Source organism: Trichechus manatus, unplaced genomic scaffold (assembly GCF_000243295.1).
Source record: "Trichechus manatus latirostris isolate Lorelei unplaced genomic scaffold, TriManLat1.0 scaffold00008, whole genome shotgun sequence".
Lineage (NCBI taxonomy): Eukaryota > Metazoa > Chordata > Mammalia > Sirenia > Trichechidae > Trichechus > Trichechus manatus.
In genome coordinates, this window is record NW_004443944.1 from 1,240,563 (window position 1) to 1,257,136 (window position 16,574).

General features: G+C 63.2%; 1 protein-coding gene across 1 annotated transcript in view; it reads right to left on the reverse strand.

The window, feature by feature from the left end:
• The window catches only part of COL9A3 (collagen type IX alpha 3 chain), a 23,435-nt gene that overhangs the window by 5,417 nt on the left and 1,444 nt on the right, over positions 1-16,574 (reverse strand). The window contains exons 3-29 of the mRNA XM_004370190.2: positions 16,268-16,303; positions 15,527-15,598; positions 14,935-14,988; positions 14,586-14,621; positions 14,325-14,348; positions 14,035-14,088; positions 13,475-13,528; positions 13,064-13,105; positions 11,626-11,682; positions 11,118-11,171; positions 10,268-10,321; positions 9,918-9,971; positions 9,198-9,251; positions 8,845-8,898; positions 8,109-8,162; positions 7,262-7,315; positions 7,094-7,147; positions 6,513-6,557; positions 6,367-6,420; positions 6,156-6,209; positions 5,606-5,659; positions 5,390-5,461; positions 3,778-3,813; positions 2,816-2,860; positions 801-833; positions 467-613; positions 300-354 (exon numbers count right to left, since the gene is read on the reverse strand). Of these exons, the coding sequence (XP_004370247.1) occupies positions 300-354; positions 467-613; positions 801-833; positions 2,816-2,860; positions 3,778-3,813; positions 5,390-5,461; positions 5,606-5,659; positions 6,156-6,209; positions 6,367-6,420; positions 6,513-6,557; positions 7,094-7,147; positions 7,262-7,315; positions 8,109-8,162; positions 8,845-8,898; positions 9,198-9,251; positions 9,918-9,971; positions 10,268-10,321; positions 11,118-11,171; positions 11,626-11,682; positions 13,064-13,105; positions 13,475-13,528; positions 14,035-14,088; positions 14,325-14,348; positions 14,586-14,621; positions 14,935-14,988; positions 15,527-15,598; positions 16,268-16,303 (1,456 nt within the window). The remainder of the gene's footprint in view (positions 1-299; positions 355-466; positions 614-800; positions 834-2,815; positions 2,861-3,777; positions 3,814-5,389; positions 5,462-5,605; positions 5,660-6,155; positions 6,210-6,366; positions 6,421-6,512; positions 6,558-7,093; positions 7,148-7,261; positions 7,316-8,108; positions 8,163-8,844; positions 8,899-9,197; positions 9,252-9,917; positions 9,972-10,267; positions 10,322-11,117; positions 11,172-11,625; positions 11,683-13,063; positions 13,106-13,474; positions 13,529-14,034; positions 14,089-14,324; positions 14,349-14,585; positions 14,622-14,934; positions 14,989-15,526; positions 15,599-16,267; positions 16,304-16,574) is intronic.

Below are 16,574 nucleotides of genomic sequence, written 5' to 3' on the forward strand. Positions count from 1 at the left end.
GCCACCAGGGCGGACTGGACGGGGCGAGGGGGTGCCACCAGGGAGGACTGGACGGGGCGAGGGGGTGCCACCAGGGAGGACTGGACGGGGCGAGGGGGTGCCACCAAGGCCAGCAGGCAGGAGCACGGCCAGCACGCGGGTAAAGATGGGCAAGAAGTAGAAGAGCCAAGTGTAGGTGGTCAGGCACTGACAGCCCCCACGGCGGGGGGAGCAGAGGGCAGGGCCTATCTGGGGAGATGGGGTGGGGGCGGGCGCCTGCCCAGGACCCACCCAGGACCAGATACCCGCCTCCCACTCACCGCTGATCAGGCCCCCGCACAGCTCCCGAATGTGCTGTTCGCTGGCTTCTTTCCCCTGAAAGTCACCACAGACCCATCAGCAAGCGGCCCCTTGTCACACTCGGAAAAGTGACGGACAGTTTAGGAAAAAACATCCAAATCCCGCCAAGATCCGAGGAAGCACGTACCGGAATGCCTGGTTTCCCCGTAATTCCGGGGACGCCTTGCAGCCCCTGGAAGCCCACAGGGCCAGGCGGGCCTGGGACCCCCTGAACACCACTGGTGCCATTGGCACCCTGCTTGCCTTTGGGCCCCAGCTCGCCTCTATCACCAGACTGGACAGAAAGAGCAGAGAAACGGTCAGATGCCAGGCCCCGACTGGGGCCTCCATCCCGTGCACCCCGCGTGGCCGCTGAGTTGCTGTCTGGCCGAGCCTGTGACCTGGCTGCAGGTCTGGGCATGCCCCCACAGGGGGCCCTGGTCCCCCGGGGGTGGCAGTGCGGAGCACCCGCCAGCACTCACCACTCCTTTGGGTCCGACAGGCCCGCTGGGACCCTGCAAACAGAAAGGGGCTTGGTGTTAGCGTCCTGTGTGTGGCAGTGGATGGAATCGGCCACCCAGGCGCCAGGTTAGCGCTTTATTAGTTGAGGATGAATTAAGACAAAGCCGCAGAGTTTGGGAAAGGTTAGCAATAACAGTGGCACAACACGAAAAATGTAACCAACGTCATTGAATTGTAAACGCAGAAGTTGTGTTGTGAACACTTTGGTGTGTATATTGTTACCACAATTTTTTAAAAAGTTAAAAAATGAAATGAAATGAAAAAAAATGAAATCGTCCATAAAACTATAATTTGGATTCACCAAAACAATAATAGTCATTCCCACATATTCTTTTCTCCTTTTTTATATTATTGATTGTATTATACCTACTTATGCTCTTTTCAAGGAGCCCTGGTGGCACAGCAGTTAAGCACTTGGCTGCTAACTGATAGGTTGGTGGTTCAAATCTGCCAGTGGCTCCAAAGGAGAAAGGCCTGGCGATCTGCTTCCATAAAGATTACAGCCTAGAAAACCCCGTGGGGCAGTTCTACTCCATCACCTGGGGTCGCCAGGAGCTGGAATCAGATGGCACCCAACCACCACCACGTGCTCTTTGTATTTACAAGACTTTCTCTCACACACGTTTCCTGTTTCCCATTGTTCTGACTCAAATGATCTCGTTTAGAGTAAAAACAATCATCTGTCCGAGTTCAGACGGTCGCCGTTTACCCCAGAGCAAAGGTGAGGAGGCCAGGGAGGCAGGGATGCCATGTTAATGGAAACAGAACAACCAGAGCAGAAACGATGAGAATGTTGACACGTTGTGAAAAAAACATAAACAACGTCACTGAACGACATCTAGAGATTGTTAAATGGGGACCTAACGTGCTGTATACACTGTCGCTAAAAACACAGTAAAATATATATATATAAAGAAACGCGGCCAAGATGAATCTCTGGTCCTGAAGCTCGGTCCCCAACTTCCCAGCTGTGTCCTCAGGAAACTGCCCAGGGTGGCTTAGGGTTAGGGCTGGCCAAGCATGTGAGCAGGGACCTGGGCCTGACTGGACTCTGCCGTTGCCCTCTGGGCGCTGGGCCGTGGATACAGCTCTGCTCGGACCCGTGGGGCTTGACAGACCTGGGCGTGCGGTCGCAGCCAGAGAGGGACACTCCTCCCGCTGTCTGGCCGCTGAAGTAGCTCGGAGCTGAGGGTCAGGTTCCCCAGCTTGGAGCAGACACCGTCCCTTTGCCACCCCATCAGATTAGTGGGGTTGGGCCAGGCTTTCTCCCGATTCCCACAGTCCTGTTTGTCAAGGTGGTCTGAGAACGCACCAAAAAATTAACCCCACACACGCACAACTGAGCTTATCTTGGCTGGAGATAACACAAAATCTGCACTGGGTTATGAGGGTTTTGCCAGAGACAGGCTCCCTGGGGCTCAGCTGTTCTCCACTTCATCCAGACCCAAAGGGAAGGCTAATTGTAGGGCTAAACACCCCGGCCACCCCAAGCCAGAAAGATCTTTTGTCCCCCAACCCCAGTGATGGTCCACTGCAGTCACCTCTAGAAGAAACGCGAAGACGATACAATACTGGCGGCACAACACGAAAAACGCAGCCCAATCAAGGACGTTATTTTACATGATTTCTAGCTCTGCGGAAGCACGGTTTTCTTCGTGGACACAATGCGTAATTCACACGGAAAGACCCCGATGGAGTGACATTTCCAGGTGGTGTAACTACCCAAGAGCAGGCGCTGGCAGATCCCTTGATGGGAACGTGGGAGCGGGCCGTGCAGCTGTGGCTGCAGCCTTTGCTTGGGGGCTGGACAGTGAGTTCTCCTTCCAGACCTGGCCTGTGTGCCTGGAGGGACAGCCAGTGGCCGGGGCCTCCACACTGACCAGCATCTCAGCCACTTGTTCTCACCTGGATCTGTAGGTGGCTCCTCACCCTCACTGTTCCCAAACGCTGCTAAAGGTCAATGTGTCACACTTACCAGCTCTCCTTTATCCCCAGGAAGCCCATCGACGCCGGCGGTGCCCTGGAAGGGACACCCACGTTAAGGGGAGCCGTCCCCAAGTCTGACTGCCCTAAGCTAGCTGAACTCAGACCACGGGTGCATGAGAGCTACCCAGGGGCTGATGAAAATCCAATCCCAGATGAGTCCAGAAGTCCAGGACCTGGAGTCTGCCTTTTCCCTCCATTAGTGCCCTGGTGACACAGTGGTTAAGCCTTGGCTGCTCACCGAGAGGTCGGCAGTTTGAACCCACCCAGCGGCTCCGCAGGACAAAGACCTGGCAATCTGCTTCTGTAAAGATAATGGCCTAGAAAGGCCTTGGGGCAGTTCTACTCTGTCACGTGGAGTCAGCAGGAGTCGGAATCGACTTGACCACACCCAACAACCACAACAACGGTGACCAGCGCCAGAAGGCCCAGGCGCTGCCTGGGGGCTGAAGGAAGCCGAAGTGTGAGCAGCTACACGGGACCCTGCCCGGAGCTTCTAGAGAGACCGCGCTGCAGAGACGCAAACCCGTCTCATCTGTTCCTGCAGACATGGGGAGAGCCCAGACCCTGCCATCCTTACAGAGTCTGCTCCCAGGACACCGGGGCCGCCCTCCCCTGGGGTTCCTATGGGCCCCATGCCGCCCCAGCCCAGACATCGGTGCCCTGGGAGCCAGACGGGTAGGCTGCCTGTGGCTACACTGCTCCCTGCCCCTGGCCTGGGGAGCTGGGTGCCCAGAGCAGTCATCGCCGGACTAGGGGCTTGGGGGATGACAGCGAACCAGCAAGAGGGAAAAGGAAGGACCAGGGGGACAAGAACTGAGAAACAAGGGCCCTGCTCAGAAGTTTCTGGAACAGGCGGAAGCCTCCGGGCCAGGTGGGCGGGAGGGGGGGGGGGGGGGGTGGAGGCAGCTGCTGGGCTCCTCCCACCTCTGACGGGAACGCAGCTGCTCTCACCTGGTCTCCCTTCGGACCTGCGGCTCCCACGGGGCCCTGCGGGTGGAGAGAAAGCGATGCAGCAGAGGAGTTACAGGACCCCCAAGGTGGCGTCCCGCGTCCACACCGCACAGAAAGCGGTGCGGAAACGCGCCCGGCCACGTGTGTGCAGCCAAACGCCAAACCACGATCTCAGTCTGCGAGCGCATCCCAGACCCCGCTCTGCGCCCACATGCGCCCTTTTCCCATAGGCCGCCCCTTTTGGCTCCACAGCGTCCCGCCGAGCTGAGGGGAGTCGGACCCCCCACACGCGGCAACGTCGGCACCACGGGCGCATCGGTGCCCACATCTGCGCAGACTCGTCCGCCCTCACGCCTGCCAGCTCGGATTAACCGCCGACTGAGAGGTTAGGCGCATACAGTAAAATAATACATAAAAAATAGCCTTTGTTAAGACCGCAGCCATCGGCGAGAAGCTGCCAAGGGCAAAAAGTATGCCACCTTCCCTGTGGGCCAGACAGGAAATTCAGCCACCGCCCCCTCCCACCCGCCCGCCACAGGCAGGACAGTGTGCGGGGTGGGGGGGAGCGGGGACAAACGGGTGTCAGGGCTGTCAGCCCCCCTTCCTCTCCACCATCTCAGAGGTCTGGGCTGTGGGCACGCCCCTCGAGCCCTGGAATTTCCACCCTGGAGGCTAATAAAGGACCCACTGTCCATCTGGCCGCAGGGCGGCGGTGTCCTCGCCCTCCTGGAATGAAGGGGCGCCTGTGACCGCGCTCCCACGTCCGCGCGGCTTCCTGGAGAGCAGGTATGAGCTTCCGTGCTGGGCGCACAGAGAATAGAGGCCTTGTCCTCACCTGGCGGGGCGGTCTCGGGCACATGGGGGGGGTCTCCCCAGCCCACCAGCTCCTCCCCAATGACTGGGACAGCACTGGGTCTTGGAGGCCCTGCAGGAGCCCCATCTCCCCACCGAGGCTTCTGGTCCCCGCGTTGCCCTAGGCTCGTCTTCGCGCCTGTGTGCCTGCGCGGGGTGCCAGCTGCGATGAGGACAGCCCCTCCCCAGCTGAACCTGCCTCACCACTGTCGCGAGGCCAACAGAGCTGTGAAGAGTTACCAACTGTGACAATTACAATCTCTTAAACAGCGCTTTCAAAATTATTTTCAAGTCCAAGGTGTGGGGGCTGGAGCTGCCACCCTGTCCCCTCACCCCGGCCAGGAGCTCGGTGACAGTGCACGGAGACTGCCATCCCTCGGCCTCTGATGGGGGACCCCATTGTCCTCATTCAGCAGAGAGCAACTGGTGTGGATCTGAACTCCTTCTGCTGCAGTGGGGGACACCTTCGCCATGAGGACCCACAGAGGTAGGGTCAGGCCCAGCTCAGCGTGGCACCCAGTGGTGTGAGGACTGGGGGGTGGTGTGAGGACTGGGGGATGGTGTGAGGACTGGGGGGTGGCGTGAGGACTGGGGGGTGGCATGAAGACTGGTGAGTGCAGGGGCCCAGGTGGCCAGTCCTGGGGAGCCCCGACAACACAGTTTCTCATCCAGGGCCTTCAGATGACCATCCCCCTTGCTGAGACCTGAGAGTGTGGTGTGTGGGTGAAGGTGAGTCACCCTTTCCAGAACAGCCACTTACCCGCTCACCCATGCTGCCTCGGAGGCCCTGGGGGCCAGGTAGGCCGGGATCTCCGATGCTGCCCTTCTGGCCCTGCAGACACAGTCCCAGCCGCCTGTCAGCAAGCCCCAGAGAGGAGGCCCGCCCCCGCCCGGCCCAGGCCCCGCCCCCTCGGCCCAGGCGCCGCCCCCTCACAGGCCCCGCCTCCCCAGGCTCGCCATCCTGAACCTCACCCACCTGGAAGCCTCGCACGCCAGGGGCCCCTGGAGGGCCTTGTGGGCCAAGAGCCCCCTGAAAGGTGCAAGGCAGGTGTAAGTGGGTATCCCTTGGCTGTGGAGAGCCCTGAGGGGACCCCCCCAGGGAACACCCACTGTGGGCAACGGGGTTCGGGCGGACAGGGAGCTGCTCAGGTTTGGGTGGACAGGGAGGGCCTCCTGGGGGAGGGGGGTAGGTGGCAGAGGTCAGGCACGTCCTCTGTCCTGGTGTCAGAAGCCCACTGCCTCCCCAGGAAGATTGCCAGCACTGTCGCCGTACTGGGCTAGTGAGGGGACACTGGGCTTGGCAGGAGAGCCGGGGCCTCCAGCTGCCGGGCCCCAGCTGCCTTCCTCCACGGCATGAGGGCCCAGAGGATACGCAGCTCAGGCCTGGCTCCACCACCTCTGAGCGGCTGGGGACCCAGAAGGTGAGGCTGGCAGTGTAGGGCACCTTGGGCTTTTGATGAGCTGTACCCAAACCGCCCCCACGCGTGCAGACGGAGGCCACCCCTGGAGCCTTGCCCCTCACTCACCGCCGAACCCCTGTGGCCGGCCTCACCACGCTCCCCTGGCATCCCCACATCTCCCTGCGTGCAGAGAGGAAGGTGTGATTGGGGTCCACGGAGGATGGGGGACAGGGGGACATATAGGGATGTGGGGGCTGGGGTTATGTACCGGGGCGGTGAGTAGGGATATGAATGAAGACGGGAGGTGGGGGTACCTGTGGGCGTGGGGGGTACGTACAGGGATGCCTGGCTCTCCCGAAGGGCCAGCCTCGCCCAGTTCTCCAGCTTTGCCCTGTGGAGGGGGAGGGGGTGCTCTGAGTGACGCCTGCACCCCTACCTAGGACTCAGCACTGCCCCCTCCTGCCCCCCAGGAAGGCCACGTACCAGTTCTCCCTTCTCGCCTTTGGGCCCTGCTCGTCCCGGGAGTCCCTGCCAGGATGGGGTGGCGGTCAGAGCTGCGAGCCCCGGCACTGGCAGCATGCACAGCCGGGGACAGAGCGTGCCCAGTGGTGGGACAGTTGTCTCCCTGCCGACCCCCGTGACAGCCCTGGCCTCTAATGCAGAGCCCCCTGCATCACCCCCCTCAGGGACCCCACGATGGGGCCGACCAGGAGAACCAAAGACCTGCTCCCACACAGCTGCGTGTGCACGGATGAGCGTGAACGTGGAGCACCCGGCTCTGCGCACCCCAGGCTCCGCGTGCCCCACCCCCAACGCAGTGAGCACCCCCTCAGCACGCCCCTGCACGCCCTTGCTTAGCATACCCCTGGCTCAGTGCCCCCATGCTCAGTGTGCCCCCCTACTCAGTGAGCCCCCAGCCCTGCGTGTCCCTCCTCTCCCCAGCGAGCCCCCGGCTCAGCACCACGTAAGCCCTGGATAGGCATGATTCCCACACCCCTAGGCCAGCCCTGTGGGTATCCACCCTGGTGGCCCCTGCCTGTCCCACCCGCTCCCCCGGCACTCACCGGCAGCCCACTGGGTCCCTTCTCTCCAGGGCTGCCACTGCGGCCGGCCTCTCCCTGAGGGGACGAGTGAGGGGGGTGGGGGAAGATGTGTACCAGGTCTCCAGGCCAAACCCTATCCCTCCCCCCATCCCAGCCGACCCCTCGGCAGGACCCGGTTGCCGCACCGACCTTCTCTCCATCGAGCCCTGGCACGCCATCCCGGCCGTCCTTGCCCGGCATACCCTGGGGATGAGGGGATGGGTGAGGTCCGCCTGCAGCCCGGACAGCTGCCTCGCTGGCCCCCGCCCTGTGTCCGCCCCTCCCGGGCCGGCTCTGCCTGAGCTGCCCGCGGCTGTCTGTGGTCAGGCAGCTGCAGCAGTCCCCTGGCCCCCCGGGGCCGCCCTCAAAGGCCACGAGGACGTGGGGACAGGCAGAAGGCAATAAGGGGGTGGCAAGGCCCACTGCCCAGGGAACTGGTGTGTGGCTCCTGCTTTACAGATGGGGAAACGGAAGCTGGGGAAACTGAGGCTGGGGAGCCTGCCTGTCCCGACTCTTGCTTACCTGTCTCGGAGCCCAGACAGAATTGGCCAGGGTTCCTCCCATGGGTCCGCCCCCCAGAGCCACAGACCAGGATGTCCTACTAAAGAGGGGATCCCAGGGGCCCACCCCCTGGGCCTGGAAGGACCGCAGGTCGGGGCCGCCAGGGTGCGGAGGGAGGGCTCAGTGCCCAGGACCCTCTGCTGCTCACATTTGTGCACCCTACTTCTCACATGCCCCATGGGAAAGCAGACAAGCCCAAACCCAGATGGACAGGACAGCAAATGCAAACAACGGTGGGGGCCTGTCCAACAATGACCACGCTCTCCAAGGCCACGACGGCAGCGCACTGACCACGGGCCCTGAGACTCAGCCACCCATGAGCCGGCCTGTGTGTGGCCTGGGACCCCGGGGAGGGAATCATTCTCGATGAGGGAGCCGTTACACAGACGGCAGAAGGTCTGCTGCAAAGAGCCCCTGCTACCGAGAGGGCACTTACCGGCTCTCCGGCAGGCCCAGCGAGTCCAGGGATCCCTTTGGCCCCAGCCCTGCCCTGAAAAACACAGCAATGGGCTGAAACAGCCAAGCAGCAGGAAAAACGCTGCCCGCCGTGTACCTGTCCCTGGTGCTCAGGACCAGGCTGCTCTGGACACCAGGCATTGTGCCCGGGATACAGAAGCTCCGCCAGCCTGGCTTTGTCTGTGCGCAGGGAGAGCTGACTGGATCCTGCAACAGTGCAGCGTCCCTCCAACGCTTTTCCAAACAGATCTCTTGCCGGCCAGGCGAGTCAAGAGGGAAGAGGTGGCTGGCTAGGAGCGTCCACAGACAAATGCCAGCCCAGGAACGGTCACTTCAGCTCGTCTCGACACAACATGCGTTCGCTTTTCTCTGTTTTATTCTGTTTCCCCTGTGGGCAGCCTCGGCCATGCCACCTGGGGCCACATTGGCCAGGGTTCCACCAGGGCTCTGTCCCACTCCCCGGCCCAACTGCTCACTGTGGCTGCTCTGGACAAGAGCTTGCTAAGCTGCTGGAAGCTTCCAAAAGTCCAGTGCAGAGGGAGTGCTGGGTGGGGGCGCTCCCCGGGGAGGTGGTTCACCCACCCCCACCCCAGCAAAGGGCCGGCATGGGGAGGTCACCCCACACCCCCCCACAGGTGCCCTCTGATGGTCTCCTCCACCACCCCCTTCCCAGCACTCTCTGCACAAAGACAGAAAACAAGTTCTTGCTCACTTACAACGTCACCCTTGGGTCCGCGGAACCCCTCTGGGCCCCTCTCACCTCTGTCACCCTGGGAGACAAGGGGAGAGGGGACAGAGTCAGCAGCGCAGAGCAGCTGGGCCTGACTGCAGGGCCGGCGTCCCCCAGGAGCAGGGCAGGACCAACCCTCCTGAGGGTTGGAGATAGGGGCCTGCCTTATGTCCATAATGAGAAATAACGTGCCCCCACCCAGGACCCTTGCCCTGGTTTGCGAGGTCGTCAGGAGCAGCTCCTTGTCTGTGCATGCGCACCCCAGAGGCCAGGTCTGGCTAAGCCCTTCAAGGGCAGGCGCAGGGGTGCTCCTCACCTCCCAACACATGACACACGTACCACTTTCCCAGGTGCTCCTGGGATCCCTGGTGGCCCTCGGAACCCAATGGGACCCTGTGGAGAAGAGGGGAGTCTGGAACCGGCCCATGTGGAGCGCAGTTTGCGGTGTGCACCTCCCTGCCGCGTGTGGCCCCCTGACTGCATGAGCCTCCCTGCCACGTGTCCCATGCCAGCACACCCCCTGCAGTATGCAGCCCCTGCCATCTGTACCCCCAGCCCCCAGCCAGCCCCTCCCACCGATTAGCACAGAGGCTTCTCCTCCTGGGTTAAAACTGGCCCTGCCCCTGGCAGTCTTGAAGCCCCTCCTCCCTCACTGCAGCCCCACCCACCCACCCAGCACCTTTTCCCTTTGGTCCACAAGAGCCTTCAGAAAGCCTTGTTTTGTGCAACTGTGTGGGAGTCCTTGAGGACACTTGGTCCAGCCTCCCCGGTGGATTCCGTGTGAACTGAGGCCGGGGAAGCCCCTGCCCTGCCACATGCCCCCACAGCCTGGGGCTCTAACCAGCTGCTGGGCCCAGGATCCAGCTGGAGAGGGGTGGCTGGGGGCTGACCTGAGGTCTGGTGACAGGGCGGGCCCCTGGCCGCGGGCCCCAACCCCCTGGGCTTTCTTGAAGAGTGGTCCACAGTCACCGAGGACAGACAGCCACTCAGTCATGTGTGTCCTGGGGGCAAGACTGACCCCAGCAGCACACAGCCCCCACGAGGGGAAGCAGGACTTACCCGGTCCCCAGGGGGCCCGAGTGGTCCTGGCAGTCCTCGAAGTCCCCGGGGGCCCTGCAGGAGAGCAGAGATGCAGGGTTCCAGCCAAGGGCCTGTCCCCTCACCTGCCCTGGGGAGCCACATGAGGGGCCTGGCTCTGGAGAGCCCTGTGTTTCCCTAAAAGTCCTCAGCCTCAGCTCCAGGCCTCCAGAGCTTTCGGGTAGGTGGGCCAGAGAGTGGGACTGGCCCAGTTCCCATACAGCCCCACTGCTAGGAGTGAGCAGACTGCCCCCCCGGCCTTAAGCAACTCCTCCTTGGGGGTGGCTGTCTGTGGGCTTCCCACCCGCTCTCCTCACCCCTTCCAGCCTCACCTGCAGCCCCACGGTGCCTGGGATGCCAGGGGGCCCAGGAGGGCCGGGGTCACCCTGCAACGGGGATGAGAAAATGTGTTAGCGGGTAGGCCCTGGGCTCTTCCAGCTCCTTCTCCCATTGCTTGCCACCTACCCCCACCCTTCCCAGTAGAGGACATCCCCCACTTCCTAGGTGAGCTACCAGGACTGAGGGAGGGACTCATGGAGGGGTCACTTGCCCACAGTGACATTAGCCTGTCTTGAAGGTGGTCAGACGTGTCCACAGGTACATCAGGCTCGTCCACGGAAACATCACCAGCTTCCGTGCGAACATCACCCATGGTCTCCATTCTAACCTCCTCTTCCTCTACTTCATGGCCACTCTCAGGCTCCACCCACCCCAGGCTCCGCCCACCCTCAAGCTCTGCCCACCCCAGACTGTCCACTCAGGCTGCATCCTCCCTCAGGCTCCGCCCACCCTCAGGCTCCACCCACCCCAGACTATGTCAACCCAGGCTCCGCCCGCCCTCCGGCTCCACCCACCTCAGGCTCCGCCCACCCTCGGGCTCTGCCCACTCCCAGGCTCCGCCCACCCTCGGGCTCTGCCCACTCCCAGCCTCCGCCCACCCTCGGGCGCTGCCCACTCCCAGCCTCCACCCACCCTCGGACTCTGCCCGCTCCCAGGCTCCACCCTACCGTCAGGCTCTGCCCACTCCCAGCCTCCACCCACCCGCAGGCTCTGCCCACTCCCAAGCTCCACCCACTCTCGGGCTCTGCCCACTCCCAGCCTCCACCCTACCACTAGGCTCCGCCCACTCCCAGGTTCCACCCACCCTCAGTATCCACCCTCCCCCAGAACGGTCTCCCTCACCTTCTCGCCGTTCTTGCCAACTTCTCCTTGCTCCCCTTTGTAGCCTGTGGGTCCCTGAAGCCAACACAGCAGGCGATGGGTCACAGCCCACCCGGACCCTCGGACACCCCCATTCCCAAGAGGATGGAATCCAGCCTCCCAAAGGTCTCAAGACAGGCGTGGGCCTGATGGGAAGATCGAGGCCCAAGGGATGCCATGACAGCAGCGGGCAGGCGGGAGAGGGGACAGGTGGGGCTGGGGCCAGGCCGTGGGGGGCAGGGGGTGGCAGGCAGGGTGGGGCGGGCGTGTTGCGCACTAGTTCTCCTCCCACGCCCACCTTCTGACCCTCACGGCCAGTGTCACCAGGATGTTGAGGGGATGGGGACAGAACACGGGCTCCCAAGCAGGGTGGCAGCTGACCTCCTCCTGGGAAAATGCTGGGAACCTGGGCCAGACTCCCGGGCCCCCACCTCCCCCATCTCTCAGCCTATGTAGAGACGGCTGCTCCTCGTCCCAGCATGAGTCTCACCTTGAACCCCGGCATTCCTGGGGGGCCGGGCGGGCCTGGCGGGCAGATGGCGGGGCACTGTTGGAAAGCACAGAGGGTCAGACCCCTCCTGGCAAACAGGAGCCCAGCTGGCCGCTCTGGCCGACACCCGACCTGAAACTGAGCTCAGCCCCAGGGGCCTGAGAAGGGCTGTTGTCACGTGAGAAGAGCCGGGAAGACACGAGCCTCTTGGGGCACCCAGACGAGGCCCCACTTGGCACTGGCCATAGGGTGACAGGGCCCTCCTTCAGGATCTTAGATTTCTGAGACACCCACGGAGGGCACAGGCTTCACAGCAGCACCCGACCCATAGCCACTTGCTTTACGAGGGAGCCTCATCCCTCCCCTTCCTCCCTCCAGGGGTTCTAGGCGAGCCCCGCTCCAGCATCCACATCCTATGGATTCACTCAACAGGCTCTAGCATCTTGAGAGTGACGTCCCAGAAGCCCAGGCCTCAGCCCAGCAGCCTCCCAGGCACCGTGCCAGTGCACTGTGTTGGAGGCCCTGAGACTTCCAGATCATTCCAAAGCTACTCTGCCAACTCCACCTGCCCTCCGCCCGGGGTCTCTGGTCCTTGGGGAGCCCCCGCCAGGCCCGCTCAGGCATGGTGGGGTTGGCCGGCAGTTCACAGAAAGCAGGTGGATTATCTGTCTTTCGTGAACAAAAGTCTGCTCCATGGAAACGAGGTGCCACCGACACTAGGAGCCGCACAAACGGAGGAGGGAGACTTGCGGTTTCTCTCCCCGCACAGTGCCACGGGCTCCCAGCGGAGCCACCACAGGCCGGCTCTGGACCCTCCTGCAGCCATGGCAGTGCTCTGTCCACTACCCCGTCGGCCCACTCGCCACGCGGGCCTGGGAGGTCTCTGGATGCGGCTGGAGCACAGAGGACCTGAGCTTTTAATGTATTTTTTCTAAGTACGTGAAGACCGCTCCACGAGGCTGCTTGCGGGCAGTGCTGGCTGGCCTGGGCTGGGTGTGGGGAGGGCACGGGAAGGCACCCAGCCGGGTTCTGCCCCAGGCTGAGCCGGAGCTGGTGTCACCCAGTCTGCAGAGACCTGCCCGCCCATCCAGCTCTGCCACCTCCAGCATGGAGCCCCTGTCCCCACCACCCCCACGGGAGCTCCAGGCCCTGCTTCCTGGGGGCGGGGACAGGCCCATTCTCGCCACTCCAGGCAGGATGCCACACTGGAGGGTCCCTGAGGCCGGGGATCAAGCCAGACCCCTGCACACACGCACACATGCTTGCACACACACATGCACGCCTACATACATGTACGTGGACACACAGGCACACACAGACACACACAGGCACACACAGACACACACAGGCACATGGACACACACACGCACGTACACACACAGGCACACGTGCGGCATCCCCAGCCCCAGCTCTCTCCACCGACGGCTGCAGTGCCCACCTGCAGGTCAGCAGCACCTTCAGGGAGGACCCCTGGCTGTCCCTGGAATAGACAGAGAGCTGACTTTGACACCATCCCACCAGCTGCTCTCCCTCCCTCCACAGTTGCCACCTACCCACTCACAGACTGCACCCCTCCCTCTCACCTGGGACTTGGGGACCCTTCAGCCCTCCATGAGTAGGTTCTAGGCCCCCCCACCACCACGTTGCCAGTGCTGGGGCCACATGACAACAACAGAGACCACCGTGTCCCTGAGAGAGGGGCCACCAGGCCTGGACCCTGACGTCCCCTGTCCGCTGGCCCGTCTCTGGCGCCCTGGGGACAGGGGGTCCCGCTCCGCATGGACACCAGGCCCACGCCCATGCCCGGCACATCCCCAGGAGCCCTGGACTCCCTCTGCCCCATACTTACAGGGGGTCCAGGAGGTCCCGGGGGGCCCGGGGGGCCTGGGAGTCCAGAGGGTCCCTGTGCGGGAGGTTATGACTTAGCTGGAGCAGGACCAGCCCCCACCTGAGGTGAGGTGACTGGCCACTCCCAAAGAGAAGCTGCCCTGTCAGGCTGTGGCCCTCGTGGGGCGCCCCAGCTCCCCCTGCCCCCGTGGCTTTGCCAGGGTCAGTCTGGTCTTGGTCTGCCCCCTCCCTGGATCACTGGCCAGGGCTCAGGCGGCACCTGCCAGAGGCGGGGATGGGGAGAGAAGGGAAGGAGGGAGAGGAAGAGGAGAGGAGAAAGGAGCGGAAGGGGAGAAAGGAGGAGGGAGGGGAAGGGAAAAGAGGGCAGAAAAGGGGAAGGGAAAAGAGGGCAGAAAAGGGGAAGGAGAGGGGAGGGGGGACGGGGGCGGGGAGAAGAGGAAGTCCCTGGCAACCCGACAGGGGAGACCCTGGCGGGCTCATGGCTGGTCACTGGTCACCGAGGGTGTGGGCGGGCTAACCAAGCCCACTGCAGGGGGTAGGAGGTCTGGGGTAACCACTCACCGGGGGGCCCCGGAGGCCGACTCCTCCCGGGAGGCCGCTGGCTCCTGCCTCTCCCTAGAGGGAGGAAAAGGGGGTGGGACGTCTGCACCTGGAGAGCTGCTGAGGGTCCCAGGGGATCGTTTGCCCCTCTGATGGGACAGGACTCTGGAGTGTGGGGCTGAGGTTGCTGCCCCTGAACAGCCTGCCCCCTTTGCATGCTGTGGGACATCCCAGGTTGGCTCTGGGTTGGGGGCAGCTGCGGGGTACTCTGTGTGCCTATGTGGGGGGCTGTGGGGGAGGTTGGTACTCACGGGGGGTCCAGGGAGGCCTTTGCCCTGCCAAGGCAACACATAGGTCAGCTTGCTGGAAACACCCGAGTTTGCCCACCCCTGCCTGTGCAGGTGGCTCCTGGGGGCCCTCAGGGGATGCGTGTCTGCTCTGGGGCCCCCACCCCAACAAAGCACAGCTCAGGGACTTGCCCCAGAGGCTGCAAAGGAGGGACAGACCCGACATCCCACCTGGGGGCACTGGGGCTCCCCAAACTCCCACCTACAGGAGAGAACGGTACTCACCCCCAGTCCAGGTGGCCCTGGGGGTCCCAGGCTTCCCTATAGGAGGAAAACAGGGTGTCAGGGAGCGGCTGGGCCTGGCCTGTGGGCAAACCCCTTCCCCCAAGTCCCATTAGGTCCTCACAACTCTTCTATGGGGGCAGGACAGGGATGAAGCCCTGCCTCACAGAAAACTGAGGCCCAAGCAGAGGGGCCTTCAATGCCCTACAGGTGCTTTTCTGGGGTACTGGTCAGTGAACCCCACTGAGAGGAGCGTGGAGGAGGGGCAGAGGCCTGGTAGCTGCAGATGTCCTGGAGGATATGCCCAGTGGTGCAGACCACCAGCCCAGCCTGGGGACCCAGGGGCACTTACCCGTTCTCCAGGGGCACCCTTGGGGCCAGGGGGGCCTTCCCGCCCAGTCAGACCCTGGAAAGGGAGGCAGAGGAGGAGCGGGTCACACAGGAGCAAGTCCCACAGGCTATTTCTGGCATCTTCCTCTCCCGGCCCGCCACCTAACCCTGCAGCACCCAGAACTGGGGTGGGGGTGTGGTGGCAAATGGTGGGGAGAAGCCCGTTGGGACAGCACACAACTCAGCTGTCTCTAGTTCTGGCTAATGAAACCCGTGTGGGGCCAGGCCTCGAGCCCCACCACAGATGGACAGAGGGACAGACAGGGTGGCTGGGGCCAGGATTGGTGTGGACGGCACTGGGACAATGATCGCTTGTTCCTGGCTGAGCAGGAGCTGGCAGGCTCTCCATTCTAGCTGCGGGCTGGCTCAGCCATCTGCTAGACGTCCACAGGTCTGGGACGAGGGCCAGGGGTCCCCGTGGGGGACGTCCGGGGATGGCCTTCTGCAGGACTGGCCCGACTGAGCAGACCCAGCTGGAGAACAGCAATTAAAACCTGCGGCCTGACCCTGCTGGAATGGAGCCGCCACGGCCGGGGAGGGGGCGCAGTACTCACGTCCACGCCAGGCAGCCCCGGCAGCCCCGTCTCTCCTGGCTTTCCCACTTTCCCGGGGGCCCCTTTTGGTCCCTGTAGGAGGGAAAAGCAGAGGGCGTGAGGGGGCGGCTGGCCCCTAGCCTTTGCCTTCACCTTTGCCAGGGAAGAAAAGCATTTTCTGACCTGGCACCACCAGCAATCCAAGACAGGCCCACTCCTCTGGGGCCCCAGCCTCTCCTTGCTGCCCAGAGACCCCAGCCCCAGCCTCTGCCTGCCCACCCGCTTCGCTTCCAGAAAGCTGCTCTATAATTATCGGCAGCATCTGTGGGACGGTCACAGGTCGCTTCGGCCTCCCTAGCCAAGGGCCAGTGGGTTCCTCTGGGATCCCCACGGGCCCTGACAGGTCTCTGCACCCTCAATTCCTGGGCTGACGGGCACGGGGGACCAGCCCCACTCCATGAGGGTAAGCGTGCCACCTCACTCCAGGTGGACGAGTAGGACTGTGTCGTTCACCTCCCCCCCCACCCCTCCTGCCCCACCGGGCACTGGCCCAAAGAAAGCCTCAAAGCCAGATCCTGCCCAGACACCCTGAACCCCACAGCTCCCCGCTAGCCCCTTACTGGCATCGGCCCCTGCTCCTAGCCCTCTGAGGCCTCCCCTAGGGCGGCCCTGGGCCCAGCAGGGTGGGAGAGGCCTCAATGACCCGTCTGTTCTCTGTGTCCACCCCTCCCCCAGCCCTCTCACCACATCAGGGACACTCACCGGGGGTCCAGGCAGACCTGGAGGACCAGCTTCTCCCTGCAGTAGGGGTGGGGGATGCCCACACGTGACCGAGTGCTCCCTGAAACCCTTCCCCAGGAGAGCAGGCAGCCCCCAAGCCTGGCAGCTGAGACAAGATGGGACCCCCTATCCCTCGCTTTCCCAGCCCTACCTAAGAGGTCCCCTCCCCACCACGGGCCGGGGCAGAGAGGGTGCTGGGGAAAGGGCAGAGGAGGGACAGATCTGGGCTCACCTGATAGGGCCCACACGGCATTTGGGAACCACTCTGAGGCTGCAACCCCCAGAAACA